At 48.4% G+C, this 21,595-nt stretch overlaps 1 protein-coding gene and 1 long non-coding RNA gene across 6 annotated transcripts in view; one reads left to right on the forward strand and one right to left on the reverse strand.

The window, feature by feature from the left end:
• CAPRIN2 (caprin family member 2) overlaps positions 1–21,595 on the reverse strand; it is an 857,580-nt gene that overhangs the window by 296,225 nt on the left and 539,760 nt on the right. For 4 of the 5 annotated variants that reach the window (XM_078673768.1, XM_078673766.1, XM_078673770.1 and 1 more), the window contains one exon: positions 12,001–12,190. In XM_078673768.1, coding sequence (XP_078529894.1) covers positions 12,001–12,190 — 190 coding nt within the window. The remainder of the gene's footprint in view (positions 1–12,000; positions 12,191–21,595) is intronic. The other variant, XM_078673767.1, reaches the window with a different exon arrangement.
• Positions 1–21,595, forward strand: part of LOC144810284 (uncharacterized) — a 124,826-nt gene that overhangs the window by 87,046 nt on the left and 16,185 nt on the right. Inside the window, exon 2 of the long non-coding RNA XR_013606878.1 lies at positions 17,584–17,683. This is a non-coding gene — a long non-coding RNA (uncharacterized LOC144810284). The remainder of the gene's footprint in view (positions 1–17,583; positions 17,684–21,595) is intronic.

The following is a 21,595-nucleotide window of genomic DNA, read 5'->3' on the forward strand; positions in this document are numbered from 1 at the left end:
GGACAATGGACCTCCCACAGTGTCTGTGAATGGGTCTCCTTTCAATTGAAGGGAGCGTCTCCCTCCCTTATGTATCCAGATACCATCCCCGAGAGGCCCGGGGAGGGGGGGACAGAAAGGTGACACCTTTCTTTGAAATGGATCGCCAGGGAACCGACAGGACACGCATCACCAGTGCGTGGCTCCATGCTGGTGAGCGGAGTGCGAGGCCCTGGGCAGCTGCCCACGCTGCCCATGCCTAGCGCCGGCCCTGGCAGCACTCCGTGAACCCGACAACAGAAGTCAGGGCTGAATTGACGATCAAGCACCGTCTACTGGGTCTTTTGCCGCTCCCAAAGAGGGTAGCAAGATGGGTTACAGGTTTGCTCGGCTGGGCCTAGTGCTTGCCGACACCATATGGCCATTCATTAGGCATGTTCGAGGCCAACAACGCAGGATAAATGGAGGGCTGGCCAATTGGAAGGGGTGGTGGAAGAAGAATGTAGACTCAAGAAGGTACACAGATTAACATGCAGAAATAATTAGAGGTGTAGGGTGTGATAGTGGAGGACTGATTGGGAGAGGACAGAGTAGCAGGGGTGAATGATCACACCCCACGGGGTCACCTGGGGTTACAGATGCCGCCCTCCCCCCCACAAGTGACACTAGATTTGGAGGTGCTCTACTGTAATTGGGTGGCTTCCACCTCCTCCTTTTTTGAAGAGTACTATCTATCTAGTTTTTATGATAGTGACCTTGGAAGTATGGCGGACAGATCGGAAGATGGATGTCTGGTGACTCTCCCCCAACACCACTCCCCAAACACCTGTTTGCTGATGTATGCCTTTCAGATGTTAGGCGCATGGGCATGCCTGTACCGACCTCCCCCGCCCCCTGCCCACACTAAGCCAGCGATAGTAACCATTGCGCGCCACATTTCTTGGCACCCTTGGTGAGGTGGGGAACCACTGTACTTGAACTGCAAATGTATTTATTACTATTGGCCCAGATTTCAGACCGGGATGTTATGCAATGCAAGATTTACTTGTTATACACTGTGAAAGAAAGATGAGAAATAAGGAGTCACATTAACAATATTTATTTGATGGTCAACGTCTGAGATTGCAAATCAAGCGTGAGCACACAAATATTTAAAAACTGGGGGAATAGTATCAGGCCTGAAACTTGGTGCTACCTAATAATTTAAGTACTTAGAGCATAGAGGCCTCTCAAAATGCGGATCTCACGCCACCTCTTCTTGTACAATATCTTATGAGAACGCACTCAGGCTCTCCGTTGGGGGCGTGTCCACCCGCAATCCTCCATATGGCTGCTGACACCATAGTAGAACCCCTCTGTAAATTAATGAATATTATTCTATCCAGAATCTATCCCCATACTTGGAAACAGGCTATCATCAGACCTCTTTTGAAAAAACCTCATCTTGATCCTAGGGACTGCAAAAACTACTTTCCCATTTCCTTGCTTACTGCTCCAGCAAAAATCCTAGAGCTGCATCCTAATAAGCAGCTCATGGAAACTGCAGAACATCAATCATGGCTTTATGATTCGCAGTTGGGATTTAGGAGGTATCATGTAACAGAAAGTGCTTTAATATTAGCCACTGACTACATCAGGCGCATGGTGGATGAAGGACAGGGGGTAGTGCTAATGCTCTTGGATCTGTCAGCAGCATTTGATGCGATTTCTCCTACTCTGCTACTGGACAGACTCCGGAGTCTTGGCATCTCTCATCAAGCACTTGCCCGCCTGTCCTAATTCCTGACGCACAAGTTACTACTTGTGCAACGATATATCTGTAAGAGACATTAGTTAGTATTAGATTCCTTACCTTAGAATATCCCCAGGCGTCAGACTGGATCCGGAAACTTTTGCGTAGCAGTACCCTTGCGCGTCGGTAGGCGTCGTCTGCGGCTCCGCGTCCGTCGTCGTGCGCGCCGTGATGATGTCGTCGGAGTACTTAGATGCCGCCTCCGCGTGCTGACGTCAGTTCTTAGACACAGCTTTTCCGCGCCAGAAACGCAGAGCCATGTAAAAAAACCAACACTGGTGCCATTGAAACTAGGGCCCTGAAAGGGGTAAACCCTAAACCTAGGTATCGGTTCGCAGAACGGGGAGGATGGGTGGGTCGGTAAGGAATCTAATACTAATGTCTCTTACAGATATATCGTTACACAAGTAGTAACTTGTGCATCTGAAAGAGACACGTTAGTATTAGATTCCTTACCTTAGAATAGATACCCCAGCAATACCAACCCCGGTGGTGGGTCTGCGAACCAATAATCACACCAGAAAGTCCTGGAGGACGGAACGGCCAAAGAAGCCATCCCTCCGGACTTGGCTGTCCAGGCAGTAGTGTCTTGCAAACGTGTGCAGCGATGCCCACGTAGCTGCCTGACAGATGTCTTGTAAGGGCACTCCCCGGCCCAGGGCAGTTGTAGTCGCCGTGGCACGGGTAGAGTGAGCCCGCAATCCAACAGGGGGCTCCTTTTTAGCCAAGGAGTAGCATGCCTGGATACACAAGATGATCCACCGGGAGATGGTCCTCTTGTGCACCGCTTCCCCCTTCTTCGCGCCCACGTAACCAACAAAGAGTTGGACACTTTTCCAGACACTGGATTTGTCTCCCCTCCTACCGTGGCTATGGAGGAGGGGGCTGCTTACAGTGTGGTGTTGACTAGGGCAGCCAAGGCCTTGGCTCGAGCTCCCAGTCGCGGCCGTGAGGACTAAGCTCCTCACAGAGGTGCTCAAACCGCAGGCAAGCTCCTCGGAGCCTCTCCTGCTGTTCAACGAAGCCCTCACTGAAGTTCTATTGGGCACCTGGTACAAGCCCTCTACAGGCCTCCCTGTAGATCAGAACGTGGCCAGACTCCACCGCCCGGCTCCGGGCGACCCCAGTTTCCTGTCCGTTCACCCCACCCCTGAGAGCCTGGTGATCCAGGCCTCAACCTCCCAGACCGCATTCCCAACCGCCCCTCCGGATCAGGAATCCAAAAGGTACGATATATGAACGCAGCCCATATTTCAGCATCTGTCCCCCTGGGCTGGTCACCCCACCGTGCACACTCCCCGTGAGTGAGCCCGTTCCCAAGTGCCGCCTCTGCTCTCAGCTGTGCCTCCGACCGCCGGAACCTCTTGGATTGCGGTGATCCTGTGCCTCCTGTTACCAGCTTGCTCTCCCCTGCTTCGCCGCTTTTTTGGCTCTTGTAACCTGCTTTGCCTCCTTGTACCTGCTTGCTCTGCCCTGTTGTGTGCAGCGCTATTTCGCAGTTTTTCTCTAGACCCCTGTGTTTCCCTCGGCCGCTGTTCCCCCTCATTGGACGCCCAGCCCCTGCCGCGTTTCCCGCCACCTCCCCGCCGCTGCCCCCCTGCGGCCCGCCCCCTTCCCTCGCTCGCCCTCCCCATTCGCCACCCCGCTCCCGCCTCCCAGCTGACCCTCCCTCCCACGAGACCATAAATAGACTGTGTGGCCAGCGAGGCGCAGTGACCTCTGTCCCCCTGGGCTGGTCACCCCACCGTGCACACTCCCCGTGAGTGAGCCCGTTCCCAAGTGCCGCCTCTGCTCTCAGCTGTGCCCCTGACCGCCGGAACCTCTTGGATTGCGGTGATCCTGTGCCTCCTGTTACCAGCTTGCTCTCCCCTGCTTCGCCGCTTTTTTGGCTCTTGTAACTCTTGTAACGCTTTTTTGGCTCTTGTAACCTGCTTTGCCTCCTTGTACCTGCTTGCTCTCCCCTGTTATGTGCAGCGCTATTTCGCCGTTTTTCTCTAGCCCCCTGTGTTTCCCTCGGCCACTGTTCCCCCTCATTGGACGCCCAGCCCCTGCCGCGTTTCCCGCCACCTCCCCGCCGCTGCCCCCCTGCGGCCCCACCCCCTTCCCTTGCTCACCCTCCCCATTCGCCACCCCGCTCCTGCCTCCCAGCTGACCCTCCCTCGCTCCGTCCCCCCCACTCTCCACATATTCTGTCCATCACCACCCCCTTTTTGTAATTATTTTGGCCACCATGAGTGTGGAAGGGTATGCTCAGACATGAGTCCCTTGCTCATTGCACCATCAGGATTCAAGCAAGCCGGGCCGAAGACGGCTGTAATGCCAGAAACCGGTCCCCGGAAGCTTGTTTCCTTTCCAGTGAAGAATTGGCTTGGTAGTTTGGTCTGCCCTGTTCCCATGATGCACTGGGCCAGGGACAGACTAATTTGCATATAGCCAGGTTCTGAACTGGGATGGTGCAGTGAGCTAAAAAACGGTGATGGATCAAGCCCTGATCTGTTGACTGGGTAGGAGTGTTCTGATTAACTCAGATACTCTGTCCATCACCACCCCCTTTTTGTAATCACTCTCCACATATGGCAGAGAGGCAGACGCGCAGCGTTGACGCGCAGCAGGCGCGCCGAAGGTGCGCCAAAGGTAAGCCCGTCTGCGCCCGTCCGCGCCTGGACCGCGCCCAGCGCCCGAACCCCTGGCTCCCGCGGACCCCAGCCCACCCGCCGGACGTATGATGCCGCCACCCTCATCGCACTCAACACCGGCCGAATCCCGGGATGCTACCGAGCCACCCCGAGACGCACCCACGGACCCTTCAGCTGCCGCTCCTGCAAGTTCACCTGCACCCGGACCTGCACTGCACCAGCACCCACCAAGCCGAACACCAACAGCAACCACCTGAAGTGCATCCTGCTCAACACCCGATCCGTCCACAGGCACACCGTTCAACTCTGGAACCTCCTCGACATCACATCCCCAGACGTCGCCTTCCTCACGGAAACCTGGATGAACGCCTCCTCAGCGCCCGACATCGCCATCGCCATCCCAGAGGGCTACAAGATCACCCGGAGAGACCGCGCCAACCAGACAGGAGGAGGCATCGCCATCATCCACAGGAACACCATCCGCATCACGACCAACACCGACGACACCCTGACAACCGCCGAACACCTGCACTTCCAGATCCACACCGACCCCAAGACCACCCTCAGAGGCACCCTGATCTACCGACCTCCGGGACCACGCACTCAATTCAGCGAAGACATCGCCGACTTCATCAGCTCGCACGCCCTCCCCTCCGCCGACTACATCCTCCTCGGGGACCTCAACTTCCACCTGGAGAACAACAACGACCGCAACACCACCACCCTGCTTGACAACCTCGCCAACCTCGGACTCAAGCAACTGGTGACCACCCCCACCCACCTCGCCGGACACACACTCGACGCAGTCTTCTCATCCAGCAAAGACATCGCCTTCAGCCACGCCACCGGACTCCACTGGACGGACCACAGCTGCGTCCATTTCAGCTTCAGTAGGATCCCGATCCACCACCACCAACAACAGGTTGCACGAAGAAGCTGAAACAAGATCACGGCCGACCAGCTCACCACATCCCTGAACCAGCACCCTCCCGCCAGCTCTGCGAACCCCAGCCAAGCCGCCGACAACCTCACGAAGTGGATCAGCAACTGCGCAGACGACCTCGCCCCTCTAAGGACCCAGCCCAGCAGACCCGGCAGCAAGAAAGCCCCATGGTTCACCGACGAACTCAAGAGCTCCAAGAAGAACTGCAGAGACCTTGAGAAAGCCTGGAGAAGAGACCCAACACCAGACAACAGGACCGCCCTCATGCACGCCACCCGAAAGCACCATCAACTGATTCGCACCACCAAGAAAACAGCATTCAAGGAACGACTGGACAACGCACAAAACAGCAAGGAACTCTTCAACATCGTCAAAGAGCTCTCCAACCCCAACGCCGCAAACAACGACGTCACCCCTTCGCAAGACCTCTGCAACTCCCTCGCCTCCTACTTCCACAACAAGATCGCGGACATACACAACAGCTTCAGCCCTCAACCAACGCACGCCACAACGGAACCACCGCCCCCCACCACCACCCTCCGCGCCTGGACCCCGATCAGCACCGATGACACCATCCGGACAATGAACTCCATCCACTCCGGCTCTCCCACCGACCCCTGCCCTCACCACGTCTTCAACAAGGCCGACGCTGTCATCGCACCACACCTGAAAGACATCAACACCTCCTTCGCCACCTTCCCCGAGAGCTGGAAGCATGCCGAACTCAGCTCCCTACTAAAGAAACCAACAGCGGACCCCACCGAACTCAAGAACTACCGCCCCATCTCGCTCCTCCCGTTTCCTGCCAAAGTCATCGAGAAGACAGTCAACAAGCAGCTGGCCGCCTTCCTCGTGACGAACGGATCCCTCGACCCGTCACAGTCGGGCTTCAGGGCCAACCACAGCACCGAGACCGCCCTCATCGCTGCCCCCGATGACATCCGGGCCCTGCTCGACAATGGAGAAACAGCGGCCCTCATCCTCCTGGACCTCTCCGCGGCATTCGACACCGTCTGCCACCACACCCTAGTGCAACGACTCAGCAACGTCGGAATCCAGGAGAAGGCACTGGAGTGGATCGTCTCCTTCCTCGCCGGAAGAACCCAGAGAGTCCGCCTACCACCGTTCAGATCAGAAGCCTCCGAAGTCATCTGCGGCGTCCCTCAGGGCTCGTCGCTCAGCCCCACCCTCTTCAATGTCTACATGAGCCCCCTCGCGGCCATCGCACGCCAACACAACCTCAACATCATCTCCTACGCCGACGACACAGCTGATCCTCTCCCTGACCAACGACCCGGCCTCCGCCAGAACCAACCTGCACGAAGGGATGAAAGAAGTAGCCGAGTGGATGACGACCAGCCGCCTGAAACTGAACGCAGACAAGACGGAAGTCCTCATCCTGGGCCCCTCACCCTCCGCTTGGGACGACTCCTGGTAGCCCCCCGCCCTGGGCACCGCACCCAAACCAACAGACCACGCACGCAACCTGGGCTTCATCCTGGACTCCTCCCTCTCCATGACCAGACAAGTCAACGCAGTCTCCTCGTCTTGCTTCAATATCCTGCGCATGCTACGAAAGATCTTCCGGTGGATCCCCACCGACACCAGGAAGACGGTCACCCAGGCCCTCGTCACCAGCCGCCTGGACTACGGCAACGCCCTCATCGCCGGAACCACCGCCAAGCTCCAGAAGAGACTCCAGCGAATCCAGAACGCCTCAGCCAGACTCATCCTCGACATCCCCGACGCAGCCACATCTCCGGACATCTGAGAGACCTGCACTGGCTCCCCGTCAACAAGAGAATCACCTTCCGCCTCCTCACCCACGCACACAAAGCCCTACACGACCAAGGCCCAAGCTACCTCAACAGCCGCCTCAACTTCTACACTCCCACACGCCACCTCCGTTCGACCAGCCAAGCCCTCGCCGCCGTCCCCCGCATAAGAAGAGCCACCACGGGAGGAAGATCCTTCTCCCACCTGGCCGCCAAGACTTGGAACTCCCTCCCGACCCACCTCCGCCTGACCCAAGACCACCTCGCCTTCAGGAAGCAGCTCAAGACCTGGCTGTTCGAGCAGTAGCGGACCCCCCCCCCCTCCCGATGCGCCTTGAGACCCTCCGGGTGAGTAGCGCGCTATATAAATGCAATGATTGATTGATTGATTTCTCGCCTTTCTGGTCTTGCACCAGAGAAAGGCGTTCCATAGCTAGGGTCTCCCAAAGTTTATGAAGCCATGTCGTATATTTCGGGACTGTGGCAGTGCCCCAGGATCGCTTGACGTGATGCGAGTAGCGCTAATGCCATCAGCCTTTCACGGGAAAGTTATTGGGTTTGAGAGTCCTAGGAGAGTGTAGGCCGGGAAGCGAGGAATCTCAGTCTTGAATGCCGTGCCAATATCTTTGAGCAACTGCCCAGAGAATCTCTCCAGTCTTGGACAGAAGATGTGCAAGGGGGCCCATCAGGCAGCAGCCTCACCAGCATTCCTCTGTATGGTTCTTTTCCCAGTGATGGATACGAGCAGGCGTGCGGTACCAATAAGATGCTATCTTATATGCAAACTCTGCTCCAGCAGTATTGTAGGCCATATGATGAGCTCTGTAATGGATGTTGTCCCAGTCCTTATACGCAAGAGCCCGCCCCAATACCGCCTCCCAGCGGATTTGGCCTCTCAAGCGATTTCCTTTCTGGTTTGGTGCAAGGAGTACAGAGTTCCGCTATAAGATGCTTATCGTCTTGCTTGTTCGCTATCCATTTCTAGAAAGGGGTACGTTTGCAATAAACATGTGGTAAGTATACCCCGGAGGTAGTCCAGTGCTGTAGGTAACAGAACTCCTCTGTATGGGCAAGGCCGAGGTCCTGACACTATCGAACGGAATGATGCAATCAAGGTCAAATAGGTGGTCCAAGGGCTTACAGCCCGCTTTGCGCCAACGCTGAGAAACCTCAGACCTACATCCCAGGGGGAAATCAGGGTTATCAACCATCTCTCGTGAGCGCCACTGCGTCCCACACCTTCATTGTCACAGTGACTGGGGAGAAGTAAAGAACCCACGCTCGCGATAGACTAGGAAGCCAGATCTCCTGCCAGACATTCGCTCCAGCTACCGCCTGGTCCATGAAGGTCCAGTGCGTCTCAGAGGGTGCGATTCCATTGCAGTACAAATCGAAGGTGGGCAGCCTGGAGATGTCCATGGACCAACGGTAGCTTCACCTCACCTTCGCTCTTGGGGCGAGAAAGCTGTGCTACGGAGAGGCACGCTTTGTTACTCCAGATGAATGTATTCAGGGCCAGCTGCAGAGTCCGCATAGCTTTGGGAGGAGGTACTAGAGTCGGAGTCTGCAACAAATACAAGCTCTTCGGCAAGACCGTCATCTTTATCCCAGCAATGCCCAACTTTATTTTTAGGAAATATAAATTTGGTTTCTAAACATCAGTGTCACTCGCAATGTACTAAAATTTCTAGCACACAAATAGTCATACTAACTTGTGTCCTGTCTCACCACCACATGACATGAACACTCGACTGTCATAACGGCGGAAATGTATAGCATGTAAGGCCACAGAAATATCAAAGTGCCAACAATATGTAAAGTACTGGGGCATTATGCCAGTGATAATCTCATAAAACGAATTAACCCAATAGGACAACAATCGTCACCATTATGCCAGGGATAGCATTCAGTCAAGCCTTTTCCATAATGCCCCCGAGGACCAAAGTATATCAAACAATCCAACATACGCCCAAGGCTTGGGCCCGATTATCATAATTAGCCCCTACATGCAAGGTCATTAGTGACAAATGCTAGATCGGTAAGGCTTTTAATGGGGCAAGGTCACTACCAGGCCAGAGATGCACCATGCCAAGGGTCAGGCACACACATGCAGGCTCATCTATCAGGCTATTACCAGCCTGTGTCACCCGTAAGACCAACAATAAAAATGTCCCTATCCCCTCAGCTTGCAGCGTACCAGATTTTCACTGTTTCTCCTCATGAGAAATATTACGTCCTAGTTCACTTTTCCTGAGGAGGCCAGTTGAAACCATCATGGAAACTGCAATTACCAGGTGTACACGATAATCAAATAATTCAACTTGCCTGGATAACCGTTTTAATATTTGAAGGGCTAATTGCCACCAACCTTTGAGTAAAACCAGCCTGGAGCCCCTCCACTCCTCATTCCCTCCCCTCTCAAGGTGGTAAGCTCGTGCTTAGAGCTGACAGGGAAACTATGTGTGCAGGAGTGCAGCACTGCCCTCTGCTCGTCTCCTCTCCCATCACCCTGGTGAAATGTTAAGTTAAAACCACTGCGCACAGGAGTGGAGTGTGGAGAGGGTGTAATGAAGGAAGATGGCATTGTTAAGGTACAGACAATATATACATCAATTTTCAATTAATTCCACACCTCACGCTATCGAGCAGAAACCAGTGGCTGGCTAGGTCTGGCGTCAGCATCTCTGAAACACTGTGCAGATGGACATCTGTTCTACACCAGCACATTTCATTTCCGGGTTCAAGTGAATTACGTACTCTATGGACCATGATTTAGGAGAAGCAAGCCTAAAAAAAATGTTGGACAACTCTGCAAGGAGGCTTAAGGAAAACTGATACATGCAAAATGTAGGCTTTGTACTAAGGAGGTTTCTGAACTTCCATCTGAGCTGTAAAATAGCATGGTTCCCTGAACAGAGTGCCAAAAGGAAGACTTTTGTGATAAACGTAAAAAGAATGCAATGATTAAGATGCTATTGAGGGAATTATAAATGCATAGGTAGTTGATTTAATAATCACCTTTCCTGTAAGCGCTGGGCAACCTAGCACATTAGATGTAGATGGCGACAAAACACTGCTAAGGACCAGATTATGAATTTGCCGGTGTGGGAGCAAGACTGCCATGCTGCTGCCCTACTCACACACCGCCAAACCAGTGTGTGCACCACCTGCCAGATTACGACTTTTACATTCACTGGCAGGCGGTTCTTTGGCGGTCCCACTGTAGTGCCTATAAAATAGGCACCACAATGGAAACGTCAAAGGCAGTAATAGCACAGCATAGACTGGTGCAGTCCATGCCGTATATGTACTGGGGTGCATGTACACAGAGGGGTCCAACATGGGCCCCCATGAATGCACCCATGGCCCGAGGTAATAGGGGGACCCATAGAGCCTCTTGTGTTTACTTTCCATCACAGTTTTCATGGAGTAATAACTCATGAAAACCGTGGCAGAGAGGAAACTCCTAATATGCTTGGAGGGACCGTGGCAGTACCGCCAGGCATATATTGGCCTCAAAACCGCGACACGACTGCCAGGGATCTGATCCCTGGCGGTCGCAGCAGTGCAATGGCAGTCCGACCTGTAATGTCAAGTGGGAGATATTAACCATTGACATGAGAGCATTCCAATGTAACGGATTCCAGAAAATGAACACTTCTTTCAAGTAATTACATTTACAGATTCGGTAGCTATGGGGCAATGAACTGAACATACAAGTAAATTATACCCATCTTAAAGGATTCCAATGCTACAAAACACATTGGGTTATGAAAAAGTAAACAAATACAGTAGATTGATTCAAAAGGTAACAAGTCAACAGTTAATGATTTCCTCTTGTACAGCACAGGACACACATTAACACGGCCCGCTCATAATGTTCCACCCATCGGCTACCAAGCGTACAAGCACATACTTCATAAGTGAAGGTGTGGCCTATTCTGGGCATACCAGTTAGGTTTAAAATCTATCTTCAGAGGCAAATTCACCCAGTGCTGCACTGCAGCTCCTCTTGCAGCACATCTTTTCAATAGGAGAAAGGCCTGCGGAACCGTACTGAACACACCAATGCAGGTTTCTCCAACAAGTAGCTTGTGAACTACTGGTAGCTCTCTAGCTGCCTAAAGGTAGCTCTTGTGTGTGCAGCACTGCCTAGTTAGAAGCTTTTACTTGGTTGAATTAATAAATGCATACCCGAATTGAAACGTGTGTATTCAAAAAGAAAATGTGTGTATTTTCATAACTCAGATGCTGATGTTTGGAGAAAGATTAGCAAATTGCCAAAATAAATTTGAAGCTGTTATTTGAATGATAAGTCATGCAGAGTTGGAGGGATTTAGGACTAACATTACCTTGGTGTTTGGGGCATAGCAGCTCTGGTTGTTATGCATTACCTTCGCACAGGGATTCACATTGACAAAGCCTTTTTTTACATTACTTCTGGCAGCCATGCCTGATGAACCGTGGTGCTCACTGCTAATACTCATATTGATTCATATGGTGGCCACCAATGTAATCTAGTCCGATCTGAACACGGTTAAGCAGGTCGGGATGCATATCACTGGACAGAAGCAGCTCATACTGTAGACAAGGTTGGAGACCCTGCACCATGGTATGTAGATGTCTGACTAGGAGGTGTTTTACAATTGAAGACCGGAGGCCTTACAGTGGAGCAACATTTTGGTAACATTTTAAACTGGGGGTGCACTCTTGAAAGAACTGCAGGTCTGAACATATCCTTTCTTAAAATCAGTAAATTACGCAGCACATCAAGGATTATGCAGCAAATGCAACAAATCCTGAATTGGGAAACCGCCACACCACAGAATCCTGCAATTCCAGTGACCCAATATAATTTGAAAATAAAATGTATACCTCTCTCACCTGATAGAGACTCCTGCACGAAGGAGGCTTGGTCTACAATCTGAGCAGGCTGCAGGACACTCTGAGGCCCGGTCTGGGTGCTGGCGGTGGTGTAAGATTGGTTGTAGCTCACAGGATAAGGCGACTCATCTTTTAGATCAAAATCTTTTCGTGGTGGTAAGGGTGCATTCACTTTAAAGACCTGGAATCACAACAGTTAATCACTGAACGTCCTACAAATGTCCAAGGGAGAAAACACTGCTTTTTCCAATAGTAGTAGGAGGAGGCAAGAAAAAGGAACCTTTTTAAATATCCATTACTTACAGAAATATCAAGTATTTAATACAACAGGGATGCTTATATTCAGAGATATTACCATAACATCACAGGATCCAGATCAGTAGTGCATTAAAGCAGATTGTAGACTAGGTTTACAAATTCAAATTCGTTCATTTCAACACCTCCAATGAGGAGTCTTCCAAGTACCATCACCAATAGCTCCACCCGTATAGCCAAAAACCTAATAATGGACAGTTTTACATGTTTTCTAGCGGCCTGGCTAGCAATTATGTATTAAAGACTACAACTCTCCCATAGAGATTACATTTCATTACAAAACTTTGAGAAAGCTAGGAGCAGGACATAGTAAATCTGCAAGTGAACCAAACTTGAGTGTCTTTCGTCCAACTACAAAGTGTTTGGAGAGGAAATTAGAGTTCTGTAAATCTGGTTTTAATCCATGAAAAATAACCCGCTTTACACTTTTGGACCACTGAGGAGTAGAACAACCCCATGGAGTTTAACCCATTGTAGTACGCTCAAAAGTGAAGTGACCTTGAGCTGTAACCTCCAATGCCCTCGTTCTCAAATAGTCAGCAGGTGTCAAGATGGGGGTAATGGTCTCTGAAGGTTGTGCATGTATAAGCAGGGGGAAAGGGACTGCTAGTTTGCCTCTGCTGTAAATCTGCACATGTAGCTCTGTGCACAGACTAGATAGACTACATTGGATATGGCCTGCTAAAGCCTTGTGATTTGATGCTCCAGAAAAAAGGCTTTATTTGTTTCTAACCGAAGTGCTTATCCGTAGGACTTAAACTGTTTTGCAATTTGTATAAAATGTGGCTAATGTCTACCTATTCATTGGAATGTGGAACAATGTTCACTGACGTGTCCTTGTGTATGAATTGCTGGGTTCAAACTATGATCAAGAGTCTGTTTTACTTTATAGGAACTCTAAGTTGGGCAGATTTCTCGAAGCCAGCTTTAATGAGATTCATGCTCGGAGGTGCCATGCTGAACCAGAGAATATCTCTGCTGCCTAGCTAACAAGTCAAGGACCTCTGAACACAACAAGCCCATCCCAGAGAGACTAGGATTTTCCTGTTAGAGGAATTGGGTCCAATTAGAAATCTCTTCACTGTCAGCGGCACCTCCATGTAAATTGGCTAGAAGGATTTTCCCACTTGACACATTGAGGACAAGCAGACCTCAGTTACAGTTACCACAGGTTTGGAGTACTTTAAGGAACAAACCTTCTCCGAGCACCTAAGATAGTCGAGTCGTGCGGCAGCGTTTAAAGGGCTTATCAAAGTTCCCTTTGGGCCAATTATAGGACACATACGGATATGCACTTTTTACCGGATTAATGTTACGGGCCATTGAAGAGTCCGAGTTTCTACCAACAGTGATACTGCACGATACATCAAGCTGCCGCACTAGGAGGAAGTAAATGATTATACTTTATCACGAAGCAAAACACAAAGGACCTATTGGAAGCACCATATTAGTAAGGAACTGTTACCCACCGTCGTTTTTCCAGGACCACTATGTGAGCCTCTCCAGTATTCGCAACTTATTCCTGGATATACAAATTCCTATATAGACAAGTACAATCTTAGAAGAGAATGATTTTTAATTGAAGTTTTGGGACCATCACCAGTACTTTTACAAGATCTTGTGGTTTAACCCACATAAGGTTCTATATATTTTTCAGTTCTATATGAAGAATTTCCAAACAGTTGTTGACTTTTTCCAACCACGATACATATAGGCCCTGAGGAAGTTACTCCCAGTAACGAAACATGTGTCGGCTGCTTGTATCTTTTCGCCGTGATCAACATCGCTTTCAAAGACATCCAGGTTATACGTTGGAGCAGGGAGGCCGTGAAACACAAAGGAGATACTGAGGTCTAAATGGATTAATAGACCCACCATAATCAGACGAACCACATCAAGAGGCATTATTAAGTCGTATGAATAGGACATAAACCGTGCTGGAAACCTAATCGATTACCAAGACATTGCAAGACGGTGGCTCCAAAGTATATTTATAAGCGCAGGCCAATATCAGAAGGCACATATTTCAACATCACCATTGAAAGTGACTTATTGAAGCACATTAAGGACTATGAAAGTGATGAGACATAGCCCACTAAATAAAATAAGATTTTAATAAAGAAACTGTAACGTCCTGATGAAGGTGGAAACAACTGTACACCGAAACGCCGCGTTGGCTGTTTTTAACTTCTTGTATTGAAGCGGTGTGGTGCTGCGGCTAGGGAGACTGACTCCGGAATCTGAGGATCACGGCTCGATCCCCGGCACCGGCGTCAGTTTAGCCCAGCATCATGTGACGCTGGGCAATAGCTTGCTTAATCTTCCCGACGGCCCCCAGCGCCTAGAGACCCTTATGGGTGATTCTGCGCTTTACAAATGTGGATTATATATTTCATCAAAGAGAACAAAGTGTTTTTAATTATTTTAGATTGTAACCACTAGGGAGGGCCCCAGGTACATGATTCATTTATATGAATAAAAAGTTTAAACAATTTTTCTAGAAGTGATTGCATAATGTGTATTGACAAAGAATAATTCTCGAGAATGCTTGTTTTGCTTAATGTTTGCTGGCCTGTTCTAACACATAGTAGGTGTTCCTTCTATTAGTGAATAATTCTTTGTGCAACAAAACGCGACAGGGACCAGGTCTTTTTAAGTTTTGCATATACCCCCTCCCTGTAAAGTTTATAGGGGTAGCTTCCTCTGGTTTTTGGGCAACATCACAGATGAACTGACAAGAATAATTTTGTATCATGTATTCTTTCTAAGTACCTAATGGAATACTGTATTTAAAAAGACATTAAAGCACTAAAAGGAATGTTACATCTTTGATGTTCTCTTTTTACATTGATGTTTTGGTGCTGTCTATACGTAAGATTAATAGTCATGACACTTTAAACGGGTCACGACTGGGAATAAACTCCCTCAAAAGCACATGCTTTTCTGACAGTAAATATTGGAGCGCCAAGGTACAACCTTTCAAAGAAAGTCCATTACAACGAATCCAGAGGGATTTTTGTTGAAGCCGACATCTGTGGTAGTGGGATGTCAATGTTACCTTGAGGGGCACCGACTCCATAACTATATAATATCCATTTAAAAATAATCAGTATAATTTTTGGACTCATTACAGAATTAGATGTGCAACTGTCTAAACCACCACTACCTGTATTTCAATATTGTAAAGAAAGAAACTAGTCCAGAGGTGTTCAAGGCCTTGCTCAGAGATAAGCCCCAATTTTGGAGGGAGTTGCAATTTTTGATTCCCAGAGTGCATGACAAAGGCAGGGTAGGCAGTTCATTTATTGAATAGAACAAGGCTGTAGACCTGATATCATGGACCCCACGGACAAAGCCAATAAACCAGATTTGTTTAATGGTGTACAGCACTGAAATGATTGGACTCCTAAAACAGCAATGCCACTTCTGCCTGTGCACCTATATACAAGTCTACTGGTGCATTAATGGTCCAATGTACTTCAAAACCACATGGTCTAGCACAGATTGAGAGTAGCTCGCTTTTGGCACTTTTGGGATAGGAGATGCACACCCATGTTCGTAAGACCTCTTTAGGTGACGCTCCAACTAATCTTTCACCCATCTGTGTAAAAATTAGCAATTTTGAACATTGCATTTTTCTTTACATAGAAAAAAGTACTGACTGGACTAGTGTTAAAAAGGAAAACAATCCTTCAGGCCTAACATTGCTGCCTGGCGGCTGCAGTACAACCAGTAAATTAACAGTTTGACAGATACAAAAACCTCCCTTTCACATATTAGTAAATCACCAATATGCAAGCTTTGTATCCCACATGTTAGAGTGAACTGAAATGAAAAGTAGGAAATGTAGAAATATAATGTTACCATGCCCCTACACAGAAAATGACCTAAAAGCCATTTTCACTGCAGATGGCCTAGCTATCCTATATCCTCTTAAGTGCGTCAGACAGCCCAGGGCCGTCTGACATCACGGTGGGCGTGTGCAGAGGACGGCTGGGGGCCATCGAACAGACCAACGCGTGGAATTCTCCAGCACCGGAGGGGAATTCCGGCCGCAGCGACGTGTTTAAAGAAAACAAATGTACATATTAAAATACTAATACTGTATCCCAGGAACGGACCAAGCTAGAAAAATAATGAAACCACTATTTAATAGTTATTAAAATATGAAGTATGTCAGCCATGTTTCCTTTGAAGAAAGGTGCCGGGGGAGTGCTGGAGACACTATAGGTGAACATGTGTTGGATCTGTTTTGTTGTATGTCAAAAACTCAAAGGTATCAAACGGATTAACAAAAAAAAATCTTATTAACCAATTCATTGGGGAGTCAGATTTTTATTAAATATTAAGAAAGAGTAACTTCTAAGTACGGCACTGCACAGAGAGGAGCCAGCAGAGCTCCGCAAATTTCCCATCGCTCAAAGCTGGGACGCATTACTCATGGCCCTACAAACCAGCAACACAATGGAAGTAGATCATGCCCGAACTGCTGATCTGTGAGATATTCTAGTTCCTCGCCACTCAGCTAAATGGAGTAGATATGCTTCAAAACTCACAGAATTGAACACTATTGCGCCCCATTCACTCCATCCGTCTTCAGGCATAGAGGTCCTCTTTGCTGGTTGGTTATTATGCTTCGTTATGCGCAATGCTTCAATTCCGGACTAGATGTATATTTAAGTGGAAAAGAACCGATAATGCACCTTCGTACCCAATCACGCAAGATCAATTTTTTGTTAGTATTTCATAGATGGCAGATTCTCTTTTTATATTATAAGTTTCAGTTTGGTTTGTATATTTTAGAAAATAAGTCTTATTGGTACTCTTCAGTGACTACTGCTTGCGTTCTATCATCATATAATTCCTTTTTTTTTCCTCTCGCAGTAAATTGATGCTCAGGCCCAAATGGCAGGTTTCGTATATACATGCCATATAACAATGTGATCCTGTCATAACAGTTCAGGTCGGACGTGATATAAGATGCGGATAGTAAAAATTGCAATTTATAAACCATGGTGTAGCAAAACTGAGCAATGGCACGCAGGGGACCCCAGAAGACAGGCTCACATGAGATGCAAGTATCTGTACCAGAGAATAGCATACTAGTGCCAATTATATGCTGCTGCAATGGGGAATGTTATTCTATATGTGTGCTCTGTATTTATGTTCTAAACATTTGGCATAAAATCGTGAAAGTCATGTTAATATCTGACAATACCAGTAAAGATATTTAAACAAAATATTTTTTTTTTTTTTTAGGAAGAGTAACTTCTAAGCTACCCTTTACCTGCCTGACCTGTCAGAAGGGTAATTAGCTTTCGACCCTGCCAGCTCCCAGCCTTCTGCTCAGACCTGCAAGGTATGTGAAATTTCTCCCAGGAACACACAATAGGCTGACCTGAATGAGAAGAAAGTACTCCTCTGAGCTCAATAGAATAATGCAGGGTGGAGGTTGTGGGACTTCTGTTGGCAGCAGTGTCAAATCCTGCCTGACCGGTCTGTTGACCGGTAGGTTGACCGGTCTGTTGAGGCACATGTAAATGCGTTCTTTAATCTGGATTTTAGTGTTAGAAGTGGAAAGATACTGGGATTACAATAGTACACTTCACACTCCAGCTTCAAAGCCCAACTTTATTGCGGTCGAAGAATTTGGCCATATTGGATTTGCCAAACGTGAACTCCCTTGGTCTACAAGCCCTACAGATAAGAGGTTTGAGACTCAACAAACATCCAATTCACCTGCCGGTATTAAACTGCTACATCAACCCCGCACAGACCCTAATGAAGGACCAGCTGGAGGCTCTGGCACAAAATCTAGAGGACCTGCTAAATAAATACAAAACACACCAGGTCATTCTAGTTGGGGACTTCAACCTAAAAGCCCTCGACAAATTGGAATCACTCCCCCGGGGTTCAGGAAGGGCGGCCCCTTTGCATGATTTTTTCTGTAGTTATAAATTGACATCAACTCACGCCCTGAAAAGAGCTCACTCGACTGCCTGGCAGGCTCAGCCCACTTTCTGGAATGTGTTCAGAATTGATTATATTATGATAAGCCGAGAGCTGGCTGACAGAATGGCTGACAGAATGACTGACTTTTGAAGTCGAAAACCAGCAGGAAAGCAATCACAGGCCACTAAGAGCATCATTTCAGCTGGACATACCGCATGCTACTTTTTACCAACCCATCGGGGAGACAAGCGGTGAAGAGAAACACAGCGTCCTGCGCAGGATCAAGTGGACAGATAAGCTCGATGGGAAATTTCAATCATGGCTGGGTCAGGCACAGGAAGGGAGTCAGTTTATAGAGGATCCACCCATAAAAGGATGGGAGAAAATCATTGAGGATCTACAATGCAAGCTCGGGAACCCCAAATCACAAAATATAATAACAAAAGTGCAATCTAGTATAGGAAATACCTGCCCTCAGGACATACGGGAACATAAGACTTTTACATAAGGCTCTCGTAGTAAAGAAAAGAGGGAGCAGTCAAATAGAGGGGGAATCGATAGCTTCATTGAGCGTTTCTTTGAGGAAGAAGCTATGGGAACTCAAAAAAGCCAACATGGAAAGCAATTGGCTTAAAGTTTTTTCCCTCCTCAAACACAGGAACCCAGCACGACTCTGGAGATTTATTAATAAGCTGAGCAACCGAGGACCAACGAGAGAAAATGGGGTAGCTGAAAAAGAATGGGTGCAATATTTTGGAACCGCTTTATGTAACAGACTCCACTAAGTAAGTCCTAACTAGAGATAAGGCGGAGTTAGCTGAGGAAGTCCAACAGATTAGTACAAACCCTGAAGTCATAACTTTGAGCCCAAGCAAGGACTCAAGGGACAACAGCCCGGCTGACGCTGATGATACCATACCAACCTGGACAAACATCCAAAAGGTCATTAAAACCATCAAGCGCATGAGGAACGACAGGCCCCCGGGGCCCAACGGGATCCCAGCGCCGGTCTTCAAACAGACACCAGAGTTCTGGGCAACACTCTTAACCCCGCTTTTCAATTACACCTATCTGACCGCTACCACCCCCGACTCCTGGAGGGGTTCCATACTGGTTCCAATCTTCGAAAAAGGAGATCGCCTCGAGCCATCGAACTACAGGCTCATTGCCCTGCTCGACGTGGAGGCCAAGGCATATGCACGCCTATTACTGAATGATTTAGAAAAATGGGCCGAAGCGGGAAACATAATACCCATGTACCAGACCGGATTTAGGTCCCAGGCATCTACGATGGACAATGTCCTGGCGCTAGCACATCTTTCAGCCCAGGCAATCTTGAAGAACCATCCTCCTCTATTTTGCTACTTTGTGGACTATAGTACAGCCTTCGATAAAGTGGACAGAAAACGCTTATGGTGGAAATTAGAAAAGTGGGGCATACCATCGAAACTTCTGAAGGCAATAAGGTCACTATATGAGGCCAATGGGTGCGGGTTAAAACAAGTGCTCGAACAGTCTCCCCCAAAATAACCACAGTGAATGGGCTGAAGCAAGGGTATGTGCTGGCCCCCATCCTTTTTAATTTATACACGGGCGGACCTGGGGGAGGCCCTAAAAGGAGCCAGCCTAGTAGCCCCCAGATTAGGAAGTGTGAGGCTACCAGTTTTACAGTATGCTGACGACACAGCTATAATGGACCATACGAAGATGGCCTACAAAGAGCATTAACTGCATTAAACAGCTTCAACATTGCCAATAGCCTAACAGTCAATCAAGGGAAAACCAAGGTCATTATCTTTGGGTCCTACTATCGGAAAAGGCATGCACAGTGGCAATTGGGAAATGCTCAAATAAACTCGGTGGCCTCATACAACTACCGCGGGGTCTGGTTTACGGAACGGGTCAAAGCAAATGTACACTTAAAACAGCAGGCCTCCAAAGCCAACAAGGTAATACATTTGTTAAGACAACTAAGTCAGAACTTGATCAGCCCATCAGCTAGCCCAATTCTGATAGCCCTAAGTGCAAAGCTTCTCCCTGCAATTTGTTACGGTCATCCCGCCTTCCCCGGGAAGCTGGACGCTCTTCTCAATTCAGCCCAAGTTAAGGCTTACAAGTCTGTGCTTCACATACCAAGGACAGCAAGAAGAACTAGGCTGAGATTGGAGCTTGGTCTAGCGAGGTCAGACCTGATCTGTCAGGGGGAGCTTAAAAAGTTGTATCTAAGGATATCAAGGGCCCCGGCAAACTCCCTAAAATTCCACTTGAGATGCATCTTCGAAGGGCCAGCCTCGATATGGCATATCAGGCTGGGAAATGCAATCAAAGCCTTGAAGATTGACGAAGGAAATTTCCCGCAACATGAAATTCCACTGAATGCTTAGAAGAGAGCACTTAATAAACAAGTCTATGAAATTTCTTTTGACCTCGACTATAAAACCCTTCGCCGAAGCTCCCACTTGGTTCCATTGAATAATTCATACACGGTAGGAAAAGCTCCACAATATCTAAGCGAGGCCCTTACAACACAGGCCCGAAGTAAAATTCTTTACATGAGACTGACCATGCTTGGGATAGCAGACTTCAACCCCGCATGGGCTCAAAGAGGGGAATCCATAACTTGCAGGCTATGCACCTACAAGAGGGAATCTTGGCTGCACCTTCTCTGCTGCTGTCCCCATCTCAACAATGAACGTCGGCGACTGCTGCGTCCGATCTGCCTCAATCGGAGTATAAAATCATGCTCTGAAGTATCAGCTTTGTGCTGGTCAACCACCGACACAATGACCCTAGCGAGATTGGCGAAATTAGTTCACCAAATTAGGTCAGCTTTAAAGGTCAAAAACGAAAGTATTCCAACACATGGGAAGACCACGGAGAAAGCAGCGGACTAAAGCGGATGTGATCTCGCTACGTAGGACCATTGACATTGCCCCTCCTGCAAGCCTCTTAAATAAAGAAACGTCCCCTGCACAGACTAATTCCAAGGCATATAAGGTTGGAAAAATGCCAATCATATGGGACTCAGTCAGGGGTGCCGTATCCTTTTAATACATTCTGCTTTTTTAAAATTGTTTTTTAGCTTTTTCTTTTCCTTCTCCTTTTAATTGCCTAGTATAGTAACATACATCTTACCAAGCAAAGAAGCTTACAATCATTGGTCTCTGTATCTTTTCCTTTTACTGTAAAGATTTTAATTATTTGTACAGTTAATAATAAACTTGAACAATCCAGCTTCAAAGCCCAACTTTATTGCGGTCAAAGAATTTGGCCATATTGGATTTGCACAAACAATGCATTTTGGGTTCGTTGGCAAACC

The sequence above is a fragment of the Lissotriton helveticus genome, chromosome 1_1, assembly GCF_964261635.1.
Source record: "Lissotriton helveticus chromosome 1_1, aLisHel1.1, whole genome shotgun sequence".
Lineage (NCBI taxonomy): Eukaryota > Metazoa > Chordata > Amphibia > Caudata > Salamandridae > Lissotriton > Lissotriton helveticus.